The sequence below is a fragment of the Dipodomys merriami genome, unplaced genomic scaffold, assembly GCF_024711535.1.
Source record: "Dipodomys merriami isolate MVZ:Mamm:240054 unplaced genomic scaffold, mDipMer1.0.p SCAF_116, whole genome shotgun sequence".
NCBI classification, from domain to species: domain Eukaryota; kingdom Metazoa; phylum Chordata; class Mammalia; order Rodentia; family Heteromyidae; genus Dipodomys; species Dipodomys merriami.
The window spans coordinates 1,914,289-1,936,092 of NW_027202449.1; the positions used below are offsets into that span (position 1 = coordinate 1,914,289).

General features: G+C 57.4%; 1 protein-coding gene across 1 annotated transcript in view; it reads right to left on the reverse strand.

The window, feature by feature from the left end:
- Positions 1-348: 348 nt before the first annotated feature.
- The window catches only part of LOC138822860 (cysteine-rich secretory protein LCCL domain-containing 2-like), a 38,225-nt gene continuing 16,769 nt past the window's right edge, over positions 349-21,804 (reverse strand). Inside the window, exons 6-15 of the mRNA XM_070015817.1 lie at positions 20,936-21,036; positions 16,644-16,784; positions 15,830-15,890; positions 14,259-14,325; positions 13,503-13,633; positions 12,357-12,400; positions 10,911-10,983; positions 8,973-9,048; positions 6,544-6,677; positions 349-2,676 (exon numbers count right to left, since the gene is read on the reverse strand). Coding sequence (XP_069871918.1) covers positions 2,622-2,676; positions 6,544-6,677; positions 8,973-9,048; positions 10,911-10,983; positions 12,357-12,400; positions 13,503-13,633; positions 14,259-14,325; positions 15,830-15,890; positions 16,644-16,784; positions 20,936-21,036 — 883 coding nt within the window. The 3' untranslated portion in view covers positions 349-2,621. The remainder of the gene's footprint in view (positions 2,677-6,543; positions 6,678-8,972; positions 9,049-10,910; positions 10,984-12,356; positions 12,401-13,502; positions 13,634-14,258; positions 14,326-15,829; positions 15,891-16,643; positions 16,785-20,935; positions 21,037-21,804) is intronic.

Consider the following 21,804-nt stretch of genomic DNA (forward strand, 5'->3'; position numbering starts at 1 on the left):
TTCTGGCTCTTTGGTGGTTCATTGGAAATAAGGGTCTTGTGGACTTTCCTGCCTGGGCTGGCTTTGAACCGCGATCCTCAGATCTCAGTCTCCCCAGTAGCTGGGATGACAGGTGGGAGTCACCTGGTGCCCAGCTGAGACTCTGGGTTTCTAACAAGGCACAGCCACGCTGTCCGCAGCCCGGGGGGACGAGGTGTTGGGGGCCTGTGGGGTTCTGTTGAGGTTAGTTGTTTCAGGAAGCGGTAGAAGCTCTGGCAGGGTGACCTGGGCCCCGGGCCCCTTCCCCGTCGCTGGGCCAGGCCCGCGCCGCAGCCTCCCGGAAGCAGAGATGGTCCCAGACAGCTGAGATCCCGAGAGAAGGTTTTAAATGTTTATTGTACAGATTGTGTGGACCTGCCCATAAGAGATACATTAAGGACACTTTAGCAATCAAATCAGTGTGACTGGACCAACAGCAGCCGCCGGCGAGGCCCCGGCTCGCGCGCGGCACAAGGAACGGTTACAACCAGCTTTGGTACATCGGAGGCAGTGAAACACATCATTTTTCATAGAAAAAAGCGCACACACGAACCGCGGGCCGTGGGGCCTACAGCTAATTGAAAACTCAGACCACCGCTGGGCAAAGCCTGAAGCCGAAGCGAACCCCAAACCCGGCGCTGCGGCTGGCTTGCTGTCCCTTCGGGGCACAGGCCACGTCCCGGGAGCGCGGGGCGGGCAGCCCACGGCTCCGCCATCTGGGTAGGAGGTTCGAAGGAGTAGCTTTCTGAAGACAAACGGTTCCAGTTCCACACTGTTCACGGAGACAGCAAGCCAGCTGGGCTCCACCACAGAAACACGGAAAAGGAGGGCTCCGACTCACTCTGGAAGTTTCCACTCACCCCTGGGCGTCTGCCTGGAAGTCAGTCCATTGCCCCGGCCTGGCTCAGGGCGCCCTCACTAGAGACCCAGGGGAGATGCATTCACCGGCTCTCCCTCCCCCTCCCCCCCCCCCAGCCTGTGCACACCTGCATCCAGTGTCCTCCCAGATGTTCACCGCTAACTAGACACCAAGACACTGCCCAGCCCCTCTGCCGTGACAGACGGGGTGAAGAGCCAATGCGGGAGGGGGTACAGCAGCCCGCCAGGTTCAAAAAGCAGAGAAATCCTGCTAGGTTTTGCACAGTGGAGCAAAGAGCTGAACTGTTACAAAAGCCCTCCAAATGCTTCTGCATGGGTTCCAGAACTTCTCAGAGCAGACCCGGACCCCGCCCGGGCGTCCAGGGCTCGGCCCAGTGATCTGCACTTTTCTTCCTTTCTCCTCAGTCTTTTGCCTAAAGAAATGTGCTGTTGGAGAGTGGGCTGCCATTGGAAAGCGGGGTTCACCCATGGTCTCCCGGCTGGCCTGCTGGGAGGGGGAATTTACCTCTGCTGTTCACCCAGGGTGTCTACGTCCCTGGGGGCCATGGTGGAGCTGCACCAGCCACACAAGCCAGAGCTCGCCACACGCTGGAGCCTGGCAGACGCTGGCAAGGGCAGCGTCCCCAAAACATAGCAAGGGTGCCCCTCTCGGTCCTGCCTTTGTGGTTTCATAGCCACAAACCAAGCCTCCAACCTCTGTGAGGAGTGTGCCCAGAAATCCAGCTAAACTAGGTCACTCAAGACGGGGGGGGGGGGGGGGGGGCGGGAAGGGCGGGAGACTGTCACCTTCCCACAGCAGCGGCCAAACAGCTGCTCCGAGGCCTCTCCGGGAGCCGCGGGGGCCCAGGGGCCCAGAAAGGACGGACGCTTGCAAAGCAGAGTCCTGACACCGAAGCCAGCGGGGTCGGGCAGGAGCCCCCAGGGAGGGGGCTCCGGGTTGCCGGTCCTCGTGGAGACCAAAAGTCACGGCAGGAAACAGACAGGCCACGAGAACCAAGCGGGGACAGAGACGGGATAAGCCAGCACTGCTGCGTGAGGACTTGGTGCACGCGGCCACCGCAGGCCACAGCCTGGCTGGAGTTAGGGCGCCACCAGGGCAGAGCCGGAGCCCCTCAACACTGACCAGCCCCACGTGTCTGACCAGCAAACATTAAACCTATGCTTCTCCATTGGAAGGGATGGACGGTAGTTCTTTATTATTTTTTTTAAATAACCTTCTTACTCTGCGCCTGTGCCTGTTCCCTGCACCTCTCCCCACTCCGACACTACTCAGACCCCACGTTCTCGGGGGGCTTAGAGTCCTTCCCCTCCCCCCAAGAGAACACATGCCAAGACCCTCATCATAACTGTCCTGGGCCAGGGCAGGGTGTGGCTGGAGTGATCAGAGCCAATTTGGCAAGTCGAGGCCCCAAGTTCGAATCCCAGTATCACCAAAGTAAAAGAACCGGGCTGGATCCTTAAAGGTCAGGGGCTGCTGGACGGAGACCCCGACCCCAGCAGGATGGAGACCCCGGCCCGGCGGCCCAGTCCCCAGTCAACTGTCCAGCCGAGACCCGGGGGCACTGCTCCGCGGTGGGCCTCCGGCCGGGGGTGTGACGTCAGACACCATCAGAAGCAAGTCTCCCGGCCCGCCAGGTCCCCGCCCACCCCAGTGACAAAGTGAAGAGAAAGCAAGACCCCGAAGCCCCGTGGACGGCGTCCTGGTCCCGGCGCCGCGCCTCCGCTCACTGCCTGACCTCAAAGATCCGGAAGGCTTTGCCATCCCCAGGCTCGCTCAGGCTGCAAGAGAAAGGGAGAGCTGTGAGCCGAGGCGCGGGCGGGCGCCACCTGGTCCCCACGGTGCCTGGCTATCCAGGATGGAGCCCGGCCGGCAGCGAGCCACACAGCCCCGCCGCCAACACCCACGGCCGTGGCCGGACAGCCTCGCTCTGAATCTGGGTCAGGACTGTGAAGTTGTTCTCTTTGAACTCCAGGCTTGCTGACTCACGTCTGGCCACCTGGACTGGGTCTCCAGGATGGGGGCTCGCTTCCCCTGCCCCCTGCGTGTCGGCACGCAGGGGACGCCACGCCCGACCCTGCGTCAGGCCGCCCTACTTAGGTGCCCTGTTGCCTCCTGCGGTGTGGCGGAGGAAACCGAGGCAAGGAACCAGGGTCACTGGGACGGTCAAATCCACCCCTCAGGCTGGGAGTTAATTCCTGCAGCCTTCCAGGCTTTGCAGACAGCTTTATGAGCTGGGTGTGGTGGGCCCTGCCTGTGATCCAAGCTAAAGGCGGAGATTGGGAACCTCAGTTTGGTACACATATGGACACGCGTGCCCACGCGCGCACACACACACACTCAGAAATCCTCTATCAGACACAGTTTGCAAATGCTCTCCCAGGGTGCCTGGCTCTTCATTTCCTTATTAATGCCGTCCTTTCAAACACAAAAGTCTTAAACTGTGATGAAATCTGACTCATTGGTTTCTCAGTTATAGATGATACTTCTGACATTCTATTTAAGAAATTGTTGTCCAATGCAAGGATTAGAACTCAAGACCACAGGGGTTTAGGCCTTAACACTCAGGTCTGTGAGCCAGCTTGCATTTGAGTGGGGGGGGGGGAGGCAGAGGCCAGCCCCGAGTTTAGGGGTAAAGGTGCAGCCAGGTTCATGTCTGCCTAAAACTCAAGCAGGCCCCCTTCATCCGCTGTGGGGTGTGCATCCGCATGCTTCCACCACGTGGCTCTTGTGAGTGATTCAGGGCCCTGCAGTCTCCCGGCATGCAGACGTTTGCCTAAATCCCGCACGCGGTGTGCGGGATCATAGAGGGTAGGGAGCTCTATGTTCGGGTTTGGTCCTTTTGAGGACCCTCCACACTGACTTCCACAGTGATTACACTAGCTTCCATTGGAAGAATAACAGCTTCTCAGCCTTTGACCAGATGACCTTTCCCTGCAGACCCTCCCCTCCAACCAGGGGCTGCGCACGGGACGGCGGGCTCTGTGCTGCACCTTCTGTTTATTACCACATGTTAAAATGTGTTCCTTCTCTGTCTATAAAGAAATCCCAGTGAGGGAAGGGATGACATCGTCCAAAAAGAAATGCACTCGTTACCTGACTTATGTAACTGTAACCCCTCTGTATGTCTGACCTTCATAATAACAATCACAAGAAAGGAAAAGAAAAGACGAAATCCCACCAGACGCCAGTGGCTCACGCCTGTCATCCTAGCTACTCAGGGAGTGGAGCTCTGAGGATCGCGGTTTGAAGTCAGCCCTGAATGGGAAAGTCTGTGAGACTCTTTTCTCCACTTAACCACCAAAAAGCTGGAAGTGGAACTGTGGCTCAGATGGCAGAGAATTACCTTTGAGCAAAAAAAAAAAAAAACTAAGTGATAGCACCCAGGGCCTAAGTTCAAGCCACTAACCAACACACACACACACACACACACAGCAGAAAATAACAAACAGAAGCCACACAGGTGCATTTCTGATGTTAATTGGCACTTGCCAAAATGCCCCCAGGGGTTAAACTAAGTGACAGCATCAGGGCACAATGAACGGTGAATAACCTGCCGCAGACAGCAGCTCTCCACTCCCCGCTGGCCAGCGCGCCGCTGGCGCTCTGTTACTTTGAGTGAGCTCAAGTGCCCATAAATAAGCCAGCCATGATTTATAAACACAATTTCCTTTAGAGCAAGACTCTGCACAGTCCCCGGGACTGCACAGCTGGCTGGACTGGGGTGGGGGGACCCACTGCCCTCTGGGGGCGGCTGCTCGGATCCCACTCGCTTTCCCGCCTCCCCCCACCCCCCAGCCTGGAGCTCCTGGCTACCCTGGGATTGAACCCTGGAGGCCAGCATCAGATGGGGCTCTGCGAGAGGAACCCCCGCCACCCGTGGCCAGCGACCCCGCCTGGCCGAGGGATGGAAGGAGACAGAGAAGACCGGGGTGGCCTGGCTCCGGCCGGCTTCCGGAAAGCTCTGGTCTCAGCCCTTCCTTGAGTTCCAGGCTGGGTGATTTCCCTGGGTTCTCTGCCTAGACAAGCAGCCCAGGAGAAGCACAGGGTTGCAGCTACACGGGAAAACGACGCGGAGGGGCGCGCGTAGGCAGGGCAGTGGCCCTCATCTCCACCACGCGCAGCCCACCGGCCGCCTGTCGCCCATCTGGACTGCATGAGGCTGTTCACTTATTTTTTTGTTTTTACTCTCTCAAAGTTCAGAGGAGGAGGAGCAGGAGGAAGAGGAAAGAAGTGGAGGAGGGGATAAGGAGATGAAAAAGAAGATGGGGCGGCGGGAGGAGGTGGAGAGGGGCCAGCTGGGGCTCTGCCGGGCCCCGGGAAGCAGCTCCCTCGGGGGCCTGGAGGGCCGGGCTGGCCTGGACCCCTCTGTTCCCCGTGTCCTGCCTCTCGGGGAGGAAGGGCTCGCTGCCATCTGGCTCCCGCTGCTGGCAGTGTGGGCAGCGAGAGGACAGCTGGCTCCAGAGTAGCATCCTGTCCGTCCTGGAGGGCCACGTGCGGGCAGCTGGCCACGGAGCCCAGAGCGAAGCGCACGGCGGACAGGGAGCCCTGGCCACCCTGCCTCGTTCAACCGGATTCCATCTCCACTGCTAGAAAACGCCACTGCTGCATCTCTGCATTACGTGTCTCTGCACACGACCCCATGTGACGGAGGGCAGTGCTCTGTGCTCTGTGTATGCACACGCACACACACACGTGCACACGCACATACGCACTTGCACGCACGCACAGGCTGCCTTCTCTTAAAGGGACACAGTGCTCGGCCTGACCAGCTATCTTGTCTCCTGCCTATGAAACCAGCGAGATTTCCCTTCATTAAGTTTTTTTCCCAATTGGGGAGCAGAGCCCCAGGAGAAAGGAGCGCCCGGGCGGCCCTGGAACGTGAGGTCCTCACACACAGGGGCCCTGGGCTCCCAGAAGTTGGAGGTGGCCCAGTGCCAGCAAGGGGCAGCCTCTGGGGACCTGGGCCGCGGGAGATTCTGGACTTGATTTTCACTTTCTATAAAAGAGACTTCAACGATAAAATCCTCTGCTCTGGTGTCCCCCGATTCCTCTGCCAAAGCCCTGACCCCCGCCCTCCAGTCTCCAGGCTCTGAGCTTGGGGACAGCGCCTTAGAGGTGGCTGGAGTCGGGGAAGTTATTGGATGGTCATGTGAATGCACAGGAAGAGCCCTCTGCAAGCCGAGAGAGCGGGAGGGAGCGAGAAACAGAGGAGGGGAAGAGAGAGAGACGATGGAGAAAGAAAGAGGCACCATCTATGGCTGGAAAGCCTGTACCGACCAATACTGGGGTCCTATTAGCTTTATGGGAAAAAATGCGCCTGCATGCACACACACACCTGTGCATGCACTCATACACACACACACACACACACACACACACAGTGAACAGAACAGTAAAGGGACCAGGAGGCTACACCAAAAAAAAAAAAAAAAATTAAAAAATCTGGGTTCCTCCTCTGGGGACAGCCACAGGTCACCTCTTGCTCTTTGGGCTTCTATAATAATGTTCCTACAGGTTCTACATTTTCTACACAAACATACAATGGTAACAAAGGAAGACAAGAAGCCAGAACCCCGTCAGCTCCTGGAGAGTGACGCGGGAACGCCCCGGTCAGGCAGAGCGTGTCCAGGGCGGGCCCTACCTACCTCTCCGACTTCACGCCGTTCCGCAGCGAGCCGACGTATCTGGGCTTGCTGTTCACGGGCATCACGTCCACGTAGCCGCCGGTCTCGTCACGGATCACGCCCGCGTGCACCGCTGCCTTGCAGATGCTGGAGCTCTGAGACACAGGGGCCCGAGGTCAGGGCCGGCCGGCCTCCGTGCAGCTGGCCGGCACCGACCATCCCGGGCTCGGGGAAAGCCCAGGGTCTCTCCACACACCGTTTACTCAACATGGGCCAGCCCCGGGCCAGCCAGGCTGTGTCCCCAGAGTGCGGCAGGAGAGGAGGCCTCTGGTCACTGCGCCACTGACTTGTCTGCTGCCGGCCTCTAGAGGGCAGCCTGGAGGCCAGCCCTTGGTCCTCCATTCTGAGGAAAAGCTAGCGCCCGGAGCAGCGGGCACACAGCCAGAGCTGGGCTGGATGAGAGCCCACCAGCAAAGGACACAGGCCAGTCGAAGCAAGAGTGTGTCACCTCCTCCAACCTGGCGTCCTCGAGGGCTGTCCCTGACCCCAGCGTCCTCCTCGCCTGGGACACAGCAGGAAGGCGGCTCCATCTCCACCGCACCGTGGGTGGGGCCCGGATGCCCGCACAGGTGGCAGAGCTTAGCCAAGCACAGGTGAGGACGCGGAGGCTACCCAGCATTCCACACTGGAAAATGCGCCGGCCAGCAAGGTCAGCCGTCCCGACCTGCCCCGCCCAGATGCGGCAAAGCCAGAGGCTGAAGTGCCAGGACGGCACCTCTGCGCGCCAGCATCTGCGGTGCTGAGGCCCTTCCGTCCCAAAATAAACCTCTTAGCTAAACAGACATTTTCCAAAAAGCATCACCATTTCCCAGAATCCAGAGTGACCCAGAAACCAAGGCCAGCAAAGAGCCGTCTTCCTCCCTTCTTTCTCTCTCACTCTCTCGCCCTCTCGCTCTTTTTCTCTCTGTGTTTTCTCCCTCATGTTTTTTTTCCCCCTTCCTTTTGAAGATTTTGTTTTTAGCATTGCCTGGATGGTACAAATACTCGGACTAAGCAATTATTGTATGCCACATTCTGCCCCCAAACTCAGAGCCCTAGCTGATGCTTTGAAGACCACACCCAGGGTTTCACCGCACACCTGCCCCTGGCGGCGGAGCTACAAGCGCAGGTGCTAGTGCGAGGCACGCAGGTGCTAGTGCGAGGCACGCAGGTGCTAGTGCGAGGCGCGCCCTCCTCTGCATCTGCTTTGCTGGGGGATTTGAGGCAGGTGATTCTGAGCCTTGTTTTCCACCCAAGGAGACCTAGAGAGGGTGGTTGTTTTTTTTTCCTTAATGACTCTAAACTTAGGAAATATTGGATAAAAAGTAACTATGTATTACTTTTAAGTGTCAAGTTCTTGTGTTTCTTTTTGCTTCATGAGTCAGCAGCAGCTCTGACTTCCAGGTCTTCTTCGCATGTGTTCTTGCCTCAGGAATCACGTGGTCCCATCCAGTGTGTTTAAATTCTACCCCACCAGCAGGACTCTCGCCCCTCCTGCCTTCTTTTTTTGCACCTGACTGGAGTCGCTTCACCCACCCAGCCTTTCATTCTTAAATCACTTTCAAACGCACAGTCTCTGCCTTTTTACTGTAATATGTGGTGCAAACAGTTCACGTCACAACTGATACACATCCTCTCGCTTACTCATAAAAAAGTCTGAACATCAAGAACTCAATTTTTGCTGCACAGCTTTCAGGAAGGAGAAAAAAGCCTCATAAAGAGGGAAGAAAAAAGATATGGGGGAGGGGAAGAGCGCCACAAAGGCGGTCTGGCTTCTCAGCCCCACGTGACCACACGTCCCAGGATCGGGAGAGATGGGAGGCAGGTGGACACAGTGGGGGTGGGGAAGGGGATCACTAAATGGAGCTGAGAAAGGGCTGTGTGCACCGCCAGCAGGAGCCCAGCGAGGCTGGTCCAGTGGTGACACTCCTGGCCTAGAGGACCCCAGCTCTCGGCTGCTCCCGAGAGGCCAACGAGCTGGAGGAAGCCCCCCGCCGCGGGCAGCCACGCAGGGCCGCTCACTCCCTGAGCGTGGACCTCTCCAGGGACCGGCCACGTCCAGGGACTCAAGGGCAAAACACCCCATTGGAGTTAGGAGGGAGGGGCAGACTAAGAGACCCAACACCGTGGTGGACAAGGGTCATCTGTGGGAGCATGCGATTTCTGTAGAGGTTCTGGGGGACTCTGGAAAGATGCGGGAGCATGTAGGAAGATGGAGTTTGTAAAGCAGGGAACTTTCCAACTGAAGGGTGGTTTGGTAAGATGAGGCACATGAGCCCGATTGCCCAAGCTGAGGCTCCCGCAAGTCCCTAAGTGTCTGCAAGGGGGGGACCAGGGCCACAGAGGCCTCGGTGAGAGTCTGGCATCGGGCTTTGTGGGGCCTGAGCGGCACTGGGGGTCCCCATACTCACGTCGGCATAGATTTTGGTTCCAAACACAGAAGCCCAGTAGGATGGCTGGTCCCGACAGCCGGCAGGACAGCGGATCCTGGAAAGGAAGCGGCGCTTGTGAGAAGGGAAGGGGGGCAACCGAGACACCCAGATGTTCCGCGCTGGTTCTTTCCATTTAAATTTTTTGGGGGGGTCCGATTGTGGGGCCTGAACTCTGGGCCTGGGCGCTGTCGCTCAGCACTTCAGCTCAAGGCTAGCGCTCTACCACTTGAGCCACAGCACCACTTCTGGGTTTTTTCTTTTTGCTTATGTGGTGCTGGGGAATCAAACCCAGGGCCTCATGCATGCAAGGCAAGTGCTCTACTACTGAGCCACCTTCCCAGCCCCTTTCCATTTAAATTTTGCGATTTAACTTTCTAGATGAAAGACAGGCATGTCCTTTAAGATCACACACACACGGAGATATGCTGAAGCAAAAAAGCAAAAGGGAATCAAAGACCCCAAAGAGACAGGGTAGATTGTGTCTGGGGGTCGGTTAGTTCCTCCTGGGGTACAGTATGCAGACTGTGATCACACTCTGTGAAGGTCACTTCTGGCCACAGAGCGGAGCGGGGGGGGGGGGGCGACTCACTTAAGTGACTCATGGAATATTCCAAGAAGGGGTGCTGATAACCTGGGGTGGCCTGGCCAGGCCACTGCTGCTTTGAGTCCCTGGAACTGGGTGGGACCAGGGTGGCTGGCGAGCTGCTAACCAGGAAAAAGCCAAGCTTAAGAAAAGGCCGTTTGTGTTTATCTAGAGCACTGGACCACAGGCTGGAGCCCAGGAACCAAGACACCAAAATGGCACCCGGAAACCATCCGGCCAGACACAGACAGGCTTCTTGGGGCTGAGGCAGCTCTTAGGGGGAGAGAAGGGGGCAGGCAGGGAAAGGGGGTGTGTTTGTGTAGACCTCTTTTAAAAAAAAACAACTTAAATTTTCCTACTTGTGCTGGAATAACAGGTCAGAAACTTACATTTTGGACCCTTGTGCTCTATCAAGTGTTTCTTCGTATTTTTCTGAAATCATTTCCTTGTCCTAGAATCTAAATCTCTTGCACTAAATCTAAAGGAGCACTGGAAAGAGACCGCCAGGTGGCGGCAGGGCTGGGCGGCCACGGTCCAGCCCGGGGCTTCTGCATGCTTCCTGGCCCAGGCCAAAGTGGCTGTCCTTGTCACCCAAGTGTTGGAGGCCTGGCAGCCCTGGCTGAGCCCCGGCCACTGAAGAGTGAGAACACTTTAATCCCAGCCTGGTCCCACAGTGCTCAGACACGCTTGCCCTCCAGGGTCCCTCTGCTGGAGGGGAGTGTTGGGGAGGAGTATCACAGGACAGCCCCTCTGAGGGGGGCGGGCCTGCTCCAAGAACCACCTTCCTGCCCCCCAGCACTGGACATGGTCAGCAGCAAATAGGGGAGCACAGACCATGGAGCCTGACCTGGGCTGGGCGCTGCGTCCCTCACCCTGGGGGCAGGCACTGAATCCTCTGCTCACAATGGGTGGGTTTTATTTTGTATCTCAATTTAAAAATTTTAGCTATTTCTAGAGAAATCCATAGGAAGTATGAAAACATTAAGTACAAGATGGTAAGCTAAATTTAAAAGGGACAAATGACAAGTAGCTCCCAGAGATCTAGAAGGGTCTCTGGAGGAGAAAGGTCAGGGTTGAGAGTCAGGGACCCTAAGGGGGAACCAGCACGCTCTTGGTGACATTTGCAGGGTTCGGGGACCCAGGACCCCATGCCTACCAAGGGGCTGGGGAATTTCTTTTTAATGCTCCTAACCAACCTTCTCAGGGAAGGCCCAAGCTCGAAGTGACAGACCCCCAGGTACAACCCATCTGGCCATGCCAAGAAACGCCCAGATCAGGTGACAGCCCTGGCCCACCAGACAAGAGACCCCTGGCCAGCCGCCCCTCCACCTTACCGCGGGCAGTGGGTGGCCGGCTCCTCAAATGGGCAGAGCTGAGCGACCGTGGTATAGCAGTCCAGGTCCTGCTCTAGAAACAGGAGCACAGAGGACGTGTCAGGCCCCGGCAGCCCGGGAAGTGCTTGGTTTCTCAGGGACCCACCGTGCTGGCTGTGTCCACTGTGCTTCTGGCCTTGCGGCCAGGCAGCTCGGTAGGCAGATGGGCAGCTGAGGGCCCGGAGATGGGGCGCGGTGAGACCCGGCTCAGGCCCCTGGTCTAAGACACATGGCAGTGCCCGCCTCCTGCCCCTGCTGCTGCCTCCTGGGGCAGGTGGCACGCTCCCTCACAATCTCTGCTCCTCAAACAACAGCAGGGCCAGCACTCTGGACTCCCAGCCGCCTGGCCTTGTCTGACCCAGGGTTAGACTTTTCCTTTTTTTGAATTTTTCTTTGCAATGGCTTCTCACGACCTGGCCCGGGCTGCACAGAACTCTCGGTTCCCCTGCCCCGGCCCCTGGAGTCGCTAGGCTTAGAGGCGTGTGCTAACTACTACTCTACCTGGCAACCTTCTCATTTCCACCTTGGTGGGTCTGTTTCAAGACTAGCCAACCCTGCCAGAGTGGCAGAAGGCAGCCACGGGAGATGTGTAAACAAATGGGCGTGGCTGTGTCCCGATAAAAACTTCATTGACAAAAACAGGTGTTGGGCAGAGCTGGCGGAGCACGTGCTCCAGTCTGTCCCTGGGGCAGCCAGGGAATCCGTAGCCACCTGACAAAGGGACTGGCTTTGTTAGCTCTAGTGCGCTTTAGGTCAAGTTAATGTTCTTAAAACATTTTTTTTTTTGGGTCCGGTCGTGGGGCCTGAGCTCTGGGCCTGGGCGCTGTCCCTCAGCTCTTCCTTCAGCTCAAGGCTAGCGCTCTACCACTTGAGCCACAGCGCCACTTCCGGCTTTTTTCTTATGTGGTGCTGAGGAATCGAACCCAGGGCCTCAGGCATGCAAGGCAAGCACTCTACCACTGAGCCACCTTCCCAGCCCCCTGTTAGAACATTTTTGAAGATGTTTCTCTGTATTTTTAATTTACTTAAAGATATTTCATAGTTAGGGGGAGGAAAGCCTGACTACACACTGTGAGGGCAGCCAGCGGCTGTTCCTGCCGCCAGGTCGGTGACAAGAGCCACCTCCCCTACAGAGCAGAGCACTCTGCAAGCAGAGGCCCAGGGCACTGCTCAGAGGTGGTGAGGGCACCCCGCCCTGCCACAGGATAACACCCCGAGCAGTGGAAAAAGCTGGGCCAGGGTCAGGCGGTGGCTCACACCCGTGACCTCAGAAAGGTGCGTTTTCAGGCCAGCCTGAACAAAAGGATTTACAGGCCCCATTCAAATGGAAGAAACACGTCTGTCATCCCAGCTCCGGTGGGAAGTGTAAGATCGATGGGCCACGGTCCTGACGGCCGGCCAGCTTACCTTCCACCTTGGACACCTTGAATGAACTGGAAGGCTTGACTTTGCTGGAAGGGAAGATATGGGGTCAGTGCACACAGGAGCCCTGCTCCCCTAAAGGAGCAAGTCCAGACCCCGCTTCCCTTCTCCAGCCATAAGAGCTTGACAGTTCTTAGAATATTCTAGAACAAGGAATCCTGAACCTCTTCCACCAAGGACTTCTCCGCCAGCCCGGAAGTCTACAGACTTAGAATAAGTGTTTCACACGCATAAAGTGTATCTCAAACGTCGCCCGGGGCAGCAGTGGTTACTGGGGTCAGGACGGGAGGAGTTTGGATTTCACTACAGCGGGTCGGCCTGATGAGTGTGTGGAATGGTGGAATCCAGACTCGCTCCTCCACTTCCATTATTTCAGGTGATGGCAGCAGGGACCTGTTCCCAATAGTCTGTGGCAACTGGTCCCCGGTGGGGATGTCGCCTGCCCTTCCAGCACTCCATCCATCAGGAGAGGACAGACCGGTGGGGACAGAGCTGCACGGGCTGCAGGTGCTGCCCGCAGGGCCGCGGGCTCCCTGGAACCTGGGCCTTTGGCACACCTCGAGACCCAAACACTCCGCAGACACCCCACCGTATGGCCATCCTTGCAGCCTAGGGCCGGTGTTGGCCACCCAGCCGCCCCCACTGGAAAGCCCTTGGCCTCCACGTCAAATGCCCTGCTCAGTGTGGCTGCCCGGGCCTCTCGAGAAGACAAGATGGAGGGTCAGGACATTCCTTGCAGCTGGCGGAGACTTTCCCAGGGGGAATTAGTCATTGTTTCCTGATGTTCAAGTGACTCATACTACCTCACAACCACTGCTGAGTTGGTCTCCAGCCTTCCTGGGTTCAGACCCCGGCATGAACACCGACCAGGGACCCCAGAGACCCCTGCACCCAGGGGAAGGCCCAGCCGCTCTCAGCCATGGTGAGCCGGGGCCTCCTCCCCCGTGTGGATGAAGCCCCCGGTCTGGGGGCAGCACTCCGATGCTCAGAGATGGTGGCCGGGGTCGGCGGCCAGCCTGCTGTCCCAGAGTGGACAGGCCGGGGTCAGCCCTGAGTCCAGCTTTCTTCCCTATTTCTCAGCAACACTTTTATCACCAGAAAGGGGCACCGCAGGAGCCCCAGAGCCCCTACCTTGTGGACTGCACGCCATTGCTCTGGGTCTTCTGGAAGGACGTCACCATCCCGGTCCTGGTGATGTCCACCAGGCCCCCTCTGTCATCCAGGACGCCGTCATGGATGGCGGCCCGGCAGATGCTGGACGCCTGTGGGTGGGGTGCAGTCATGCTCTGAATTAATCCTCATCAGAGACACCGACATTCCTGTCCTCCGCCGCCAAGAGCCAGCCAGCGCTTGTCCCCCTCCGGCGGGCACCTCTGTCTGACCAGGTCCTTGTTCCCAGCTGCTTATCTTTCTGGACTCACCCGGGCTGCAGCTGCGGCTGCGGCTGCCAGTGAGAAGAGTCACCCGCTGATAGAGTCCAACCAGCACCCGGGAAGAAGGACGCCTCCTCCCTCAAGGTCAGCCCCAGCCCTGCCTGCAACAACCCCGCTGCTCTGGTCAGGTCCCCACGCCAGCTCTGACCAAGGAGTGAAGAGGACACCTCCTGGGAGAGACCCAGTCCCCTTTAAACATGTCCCCACCGAGGGGCGGGGAAGGTGGCTCAGTGGTAGAGCGCTTGCCTCGCATGCATGAGGCCCTGGGTTCGATTCCTCAGCACCCCATAAGCAGAAAAAGCTGCGAGTGGTGCTGTGGCTCAAGTGGTAGAGCGCTAGCCTTGAGCTGAAGAGCTGAGGGACAGCGCCCAGGCCCAGAGTTCAGGCTCCATGACTGACAAAAAAAATTTTTTTTTTAAATGTACCCACTGAAAGAAACACAGAGCACACGTACACTGTCATAAAGCTGAGATCCAATCACCTCTGCAGGGCTCCTGAGACAGCCTGCCGGGCACTGGTACCTGCAAGGAGAAATCAAAGCTGCCCTGAGAGGGGCTGGGAAGGCGGCTCAGCGGTAGAGCGCTTGCCCAGCATGCAGGAAGCCCTGGGCTCAATTTCTCAGTACCACCTACACAGAAAAAAGCCAGAAGTGGCACTGAGGCGCAAGTGGTAGAGCGCTAGCCTTGAGCAAAAGAAGCTCAGGGACAGACAGAGCCCAGGTCCTGAGTTCAAGCCCCAGGACTGGCCAAAAACAAAACAAAAACTAAAAGCTGCTCAGAGATTAAGTACCCTGATTAAATCTCATGATTACTGATCATTTGTTTCTTTTTTTCCTTCAGTAGCTCCATTACTCAGTCTGGAAACACTTCTTTAATTAAGATTCCAGTCCTGGGATTGGCGCTGTAGCTCAAGTGGTAGAGCGCTCGCCTTGAGCTGAAGAGCTGAGGGACAGCGCCCAGGCCCAGAGTTCAGGCCCCACGACCGACAAAAAAAAAAAAAAAAAAGATTCCAGTCCTGCTGTGTACATGCAACCCAGAGCCTAGTGCTCTACCCCAAGCTACACCCCCAGCTCCAGCCTCGGACCCCATCACAGTTTACACAGGTGTAGACCCTGAGTTCACATTCACACGCACAGTATCGTTAGATTCCACCTGTGTGTGCTCAACTCTGATACAGAACAGACAGTCCATAGGAGAGAGCGGCAGCCTCCAGCCCCACAGGCAAAATGTACACCTGCGGCCTAAGAGCCACGCTGTACGCGTTTAACCCAGCGGAACTCATGGCAGAGCCTTCAGGAAACCGACCTTCAGGAAAGGCTTCGGGCTCCCAGCGGACCCTCCACTTCCCTTACATCCCAAGAAGCCACAGTCACACCTGCACATAGCTGCCCCTGTCTAATTGTGGAAATGGAAGAAGCCATGGCAGCTTGTGATTCCTGAGTATCGGCCGTTGGAAAGGACGGGCTTGTGTGGTCGGGCACCCGTGGGACACTGCAATCTGGGGATCACAGTTTGAGGCCAGCCTGGACAAGAAAGTCGGTGGGACTGTGATCTCTAATTAACCAGCAGCAAGCTGGAAGTGGAGGTGTGGCTCAAGTGACAGCACAGAGGGGCAGGGCCTGCCTTTACAGGCTGGAGCCGCTCAGCACCTGACGCCCAGGGCGGGCTCAACCCTGAGGGGCACAGCTCAACCTGCTGGGTGGCCTTACCCCGGGGGGCACATTTTTCAGTGTCTGGAGGCAATTCTGGTGGTCATACTGAGCGCTAGCTATGGGCACATAGGGGCACTGCTCAGCACCCCGAGGTAACACCGGCAGCAGTGGCAGCCAGCTGAGGCGCGCTGGCCTGGGCCAGCAGCCGTGGACTGTCTTTGGGTGGCTGTCAGCGGGGACCCGGGCCCTCAGACTGCCAGGCCAGTCGCAGTCATGGCCTAACCCGGGATGCCACTGCCTCCTGTTTCCACGCCGCTTGGTGTGGCCTGGAGCCGTGGCAGGTGCCCCGGGGCAGGACAGGTGACCCCCCTCACCTGTTACACGTGGACCCTCTACACTTGTCCCTCAGCATGGTGTCACAGCCGACGACCTGGGCTAGGGGAGAGAGGTGGAGATAAATGTCCGTCACGGTAAGAAACCAGGGGGCAGCCCCCACTCCCAGGAACCTTCTGGAATGTTCTGGAACTCATGTCAGAACCAGAGCAAGGATTCTCAGGGCCGCCCTGATAGATGGATATGACAGGCTTGTGAGCCGACGGGATGCAGGGCGTGTGTGCCTCCCCCCAAGGGGCCAGGGGGGCCTGGGGGACCCAACGTTCACCCAGGACCCCTTTGAAAGGACACCAGAAAGGTCCAACTTTAAAACACCTGCCCAGGAAAAATGCCACCCAAGCACCCCTCCACCCATGCCTGCTTTTAATGACTTCAAAAGATCACTTTCACCAGTGGCTCAGGCCTGTAATCCTTGCTACTCTGAAGGCTGAGATCTCGTGCTTGTGGTTTGAACCCAGCCTGGGCATGAAAGTCCAGGAGACCCTTATCTCCAATTAACCACCAAAAAGGCAGACGTGGAGCTGTGGTTCAAGTGGTAGAACACCAGCCTTGGGAATTGTGCTCAGGCACCAAGTTCAAGCCCCAGGACTGACACACACACATACACACACACACTATACATATATATATATATATACACACACACACACACACACACACACACACACATATATCTTTTTCAGCTACCCCCCATACACACACCTCCTCCCTACTGTCAACCTGAAGGATTTCAGCCCCCAGCTCCCCACTTTCTGAGGCAGCTCAGAGGGCCCTGGGGGGCAGGGGCTGACTCACTCATGTAGCGGATGGAGGGGGTCTTCTTGGGTTTCGTGGGTCGGTACACCCTGGGGTAGATCCAGTCGAACTTCCCCACGGGCTCGGGGCCCGTCTCCACCTCGTTCATGTCGTCTGTCTCGGGCTTGGGCTTGGAGGGCTCTTCACAGAGGCGGGAGAGGATAACAGAGGGGTCAACCAAAACGCACTTGACAAAAAGCAACTTCAACACCAAGCTCGTGTGGAGGTTTGGCTTCTCAAAGAGCTGCTTCATCGGCGAGGGGTGGAGAGGGGCGGAGAGGGGCGGCCAGGTGGAATTCTACCAGCAAGGGGGGCGGCCGCCATTTGCTGTTTGCCCTGGACCCCAGCGCGGCGGGGCGGGTCCCCACCCGGCCCCCGGCGACCAGAAGCCAGGCAGACGCAGCCCCTGGGGTAGGAAGGTGTTGCTCACCAGCCTCCATCTTCCTCCCTTCCCCCCAGTACCCCCCCCACCCCAGCACACACTGTACTCTTACTTCTGTAGCTACAGCCAGGGATTCACACTTTAAGGCATCTACAGTAAACGGAGTTAATTATACTAAGGAAGTGTTGGCTCATTTCTGTTCATCATGAAAGACCGCCATAGGCTAGGGTGTGGCTTAGCACCTGCCTAGCAAGCATGAGTCCCTGAGTTCAAATCCTAGTACTGCCAAAAGAGAAGAAAAAGAAGAGGAAAAGGAGGAGGAGGAGGAGAAATACAACTATAAATTGTGAATTCCAGCCCATGCAGAGCCTGAGAGCTATTACTGGGTGCTCCGTGGCTTCATCACAAATGAGCTGAAGTGTGTCCCTGCGGGCGGTCTTACAGTAGCTGCTCCTCACCCTCCACAAAGCTCTGGGCAGAAATACCCCAAGTCCAGCCGGGCGCTGGTGGCTCACACCTGTAATCCTAGCTACTCAGGAGGCTGAGATCTGAGGATCGCGGTTCAAAGCCAGCCCGGGCAGGCAGGAGAGACCGTGAGACTCCTATCTCCAATAAGCTCAAGTGGTAGAGTGCTCGCCTTGAGCTGAAGAGCTGAGGGACAGCGCCCAGGCCCAGAGTTCAAGCCCCACTACCAACAAAAAAAAAAAAAAAAAAAGAAATACCCCAAGTCCAAAGTGTACCAAACCTGTACGTGTGCGTGAAGACCCCATCACCACGGCGGGAAGCCCCCACCCCTGCACCCAGCCCTCACACCACCACAAAGAGAAAAGCAAATCAAAGAACAAAACAAAGCATGGCTTAGACACTGGTGGCTCACGCCTGTAATCCTAACTTCTCAAGAAGCTGAGATCTGAGGATTGTGGTTCAAAGCCAGCCTAGGCAGGAAGCCCATGAGACTGATCTCTCTGATTAAACAGTAAAAACCCAGAAGTAGAGCTGAAGCTTAAGTGATAGAGTGCTGGACTTGGTAAAGAAGCTCAGGAACAGTGCCCAGGCCCTGAGTGCAAGCCCTAGGACTAGCGCGCACACACACACACACACACACACAAGCATGGCTTGACTGCATGTGTTCTGACTACACCCCACTGTAAAATCAAAGCATGAGACAGGTATCAGTGGCTCACGCCTGTCATCCAAGCTACTCAGGAGGCTGAGATCCAAGGATTGTGGTTCAAAGCCAGCCCAGGCAGGAAAGGCCATGAGAATATTTATCTCCAACTAACCACCAGAAAACCGGAAGTGGCACTGTGGCTCAAGTGGTAGAGTGCTAGCCTGGAGCTGAAGAGCTGAGGGACAGCACCCAGGCCCAATGTTCAAGCCCCATGACTAACAGCAACAAAAATGCATGAATAGATGAGATTAAGAATGATCCCCTGGAAACTGCAAGATTTTTTAATTCTTCTGGTGCCGGGGTTTGAGCTCAGGGCCTCGTACTTTCTAGGCAGGCCCTTTACCACTTGACCACCCCTCTAGCTCTTTTTGAGTTATTTTTCAGCTAGGGATTCACACTTTTTGTCTGGGGCTCAGCCTCAGCCTCTCATCCTCCTGCCTGCCTCCTGTGTGGCTGGGACCACAGGTGTGTACCACTGTGCCAGCTTGTTAAGATGGGTCTCCATGACCTTCTGCCCGGGCTGGTCTTGAATCACATTCCTCTCAGTCTCTGCCTTCTGAGTAAACTGGGATTGCAGCATGAGCTACTGTGCCGCCCTTTGCAGGCCTCTTTGTGTTTGAGAGTTAAACTCTATGTGTCATTAGGTCCCACGGACCCCTCAGCCCTCCGTCCATTGCTAAAGTAACGTGCTCTCTTCACCAAGGGGAGCTGGGCATCAGTGTGTGCACAGCTAAAGGTGTCAGAAGGGAGCTTGTCCAGACTGGGGGCTCTCCGCTGCTTCCCACCGCCTCACCCCACGCTAGCCCTGTGCCAAGAGGAGAAAGGATGGGGAAGCAGAGGTTAAAGGGGAGGCCCCACGCCGTCCTCAGACCCCTAGCATGCGTACAGCTGTGATTCCACCCGCTGTAAATCCAGCCTGCACCCAATACCCAGCCACCCACAGTAGCTGCTCAGCAAAATTCACGGAGTGATAATCCAAGCCCTAGAGAATTCTGTTGCCTAAAGAAAACAAACGAGGGCTGAGAAGATGGCTCAGTGGTAGAGCGTTTGCCTTGCATGCATGAGGCCCTGGGTTCGATTCCCCAGCACCACATAAGCAGGAAAAAAAAAAGCTGGAAGTGGCACTGTGGCTCAAGTGGTAGAGCGCTAGCCTTGAGCTGAAGAGCTGAGGGACAGCGCCCAGGCCCAGAGTTCAGGCCTCACGACTGGACTCCCCCCCCCCCAAAAAAAAAAGAAAAAGAAAAAGAAACAAACATTGAACAATTCTCAGCCCATGTGGCAATGTCATCCCACTAAGAAGTCAAAACATCAAGCAAGCCCAGTGCTCGCCTCACGCCTGCAATCCCAGCTACTCAAGAGGCTGAGACCTCAGGATTCTTGTTCAAAGCCACCCTGGACAGGAAAGTCTATGAGGCTTATATCCGACAAACCACCAAAAAGCTGGAAGTGGAGCTGTGGCTCAAGTAGTGGAGCACTAAGCTTAAAACCAGTGCCCAGGCCCTGAGTTCAAGACCCAGGACTGGCACAAAAAATAAATATCAAGTCACAGTGATCACTGTCTTTCCCCTAGTTCCACCAGACGACCCCACATCCTGCCTGTTGGGGAAGGTACTGGAAGGTACTGGAAGAGGGTCGCCCCCATCTGCCTCCCACCCCCTACCCACTGCCCTGCAAGGTGCGTCGATGGAGCCACAAGGAACACAAATCCCAACCACAGACTCTGGGCAGCCCAGGCCCTGGAGAAGAGAATATCGACTCCCAAGGTGAGAGTCGCAGGAGGCACGGAGAACGCGGGCTAGTCAGCAGAGCAGGTGACGTGGACGCCGCCTAAACCTCCAAGGATGCTGACGCAGGCGGGGGTGGGCACACCCTGACCCCCACCACTGGCGTGCCTGGGCCTCACACCGGCTGGCCAGCTGCAGTCAGAGCTGCAGTGGGGGAGAGCGCGGGGAGGGGCTTGGCGCACACACGAGGTGAGGGACAGGGACCAGCTCTAGAAGGAAGGGAGTCCCCACGGGCACTGTGCGTGTGCGTGCGTGCGTGCATGGGTGTGTGCGTGGGTGCATGTGTGTGCGCGTGCATGCATGTGTGGGTGCATGTGTGTGTACGCACGTGTGTGTACGTGCATGGGTGTGTGTGTGCGTAATGTGGGGGGTGCATGCGTGTGTGTACATGTGTGTATGGGTGCGTGTGTGGGTGTGTGCACGCGTGTGCATGCATGCGTGTTCGCACATGGGTGCACATGCGTGTGTGTGCATATGTGTGTGTGCGCGTGTGCTTGCATGGGTGTGTGTGCCAGTGTGTGTGTGTGTTCACACGTGGGTGCGCATGCGTGGGTGTGTGCGTGCGTGTGTGTGTTCGCACGTGGGTGTGCATGTGTGTGTGCGCGTGTGTGTGCGTGCGTGGGTGTGTGAGCGCATGTGCGTGCGTGTGTGTGTTCGCACGTGGGTGCGTGTGCGTGTGCGTGTGTGTGTGTATGTGTGTGTGTGTGCGTGCGCACGCGCAGCCCACGTCCGAGCCCCTGAGCTTGTCTGGAGCCTCACACTGTCGTTTGCTGTGTATTTCCTGTTCCATCTTCCCTGTTAGGCGTGGTCTATGGCCGTGAGCACTGATAGCTGGCTTCCGGCCACAGCGCTGATGGGGCGTCCGTCCCTGGGCATCCGGGTCGAGCTCTGTTTCCGTTCACCTGTGGCCCCGTGGCTCAGGAGGGCCCTCGGGTGGGACGCTCACTCCACCTACCTCGGTAGCAGAGGTTGTTCCTGCAGCCTCCTCCAAAGCTGGGCGGACACTCGGAGCAGGGCCGGCCGGTCTTGTAGGGGGCTTCTCCGATCCAGTTCCCCCTGAGGACAGACCAGCAAGGCGGTCGGCACAGCCGCTCCCCGGAACCCAGGACCCGGGACCCGAGCACAGCCCCAGCTGGCTGGGGAGGAAGGCGCGCACAGGGCACACACAGGGAGCCCCGGGAGCTCCAACGCCGAGACCTCACCCGGAACTCGTCAGCCCTGGGAGAGGAGCCGACGCCAGACCAGGGCTGAACGGCCTCTGCCTGGCAGCAGCCAGGCCCGGGCTCAGCCATCTGTCCTGGACGGACTTTGCATGGAAGGAGACAAGGACATCAGCACTGAGGCTACATCTCGTGTCTGCTGGAGTCAGGCCAGGCAGCGGGGTCTCCCAGGGAGGACCCCTTGTGCAGCCAGGATGGGGTCAGAGGTCGTGAGGGTGAGGTCCTGCTCCCATCAGCTGAGACCCAAGAAGGCTACAGGAGCCCGTGAGAGAAGGTGGCCACCAGGCCCAACCCCAGCAACTGGCCAGGGGACAGCTAGCCAGGGACATCCTGAGCACGCAGGCCCGCCCACCACAGGTCATGCATCTCCAGGAAGGAGAGGGGACCGTGCTAAAGAAGGTCAGGCTTGGTTTGTGTTCGGATCTGCCAGGCACGTGTCTCAGGCCTGTAATCCTGGAGACTCGGGAAGCTGAGATCGGAAGAGTCATGGTTGGAGACCAGCCTGGTGGGAAAGTGGAGCCGGACATTGTGGGGTGCGCCGGCTGGGCCAAGCGTCGAGGGGGCGCCTCGCGGGGTATGCTGCGCCCGGGCACTCGGCTGGGCA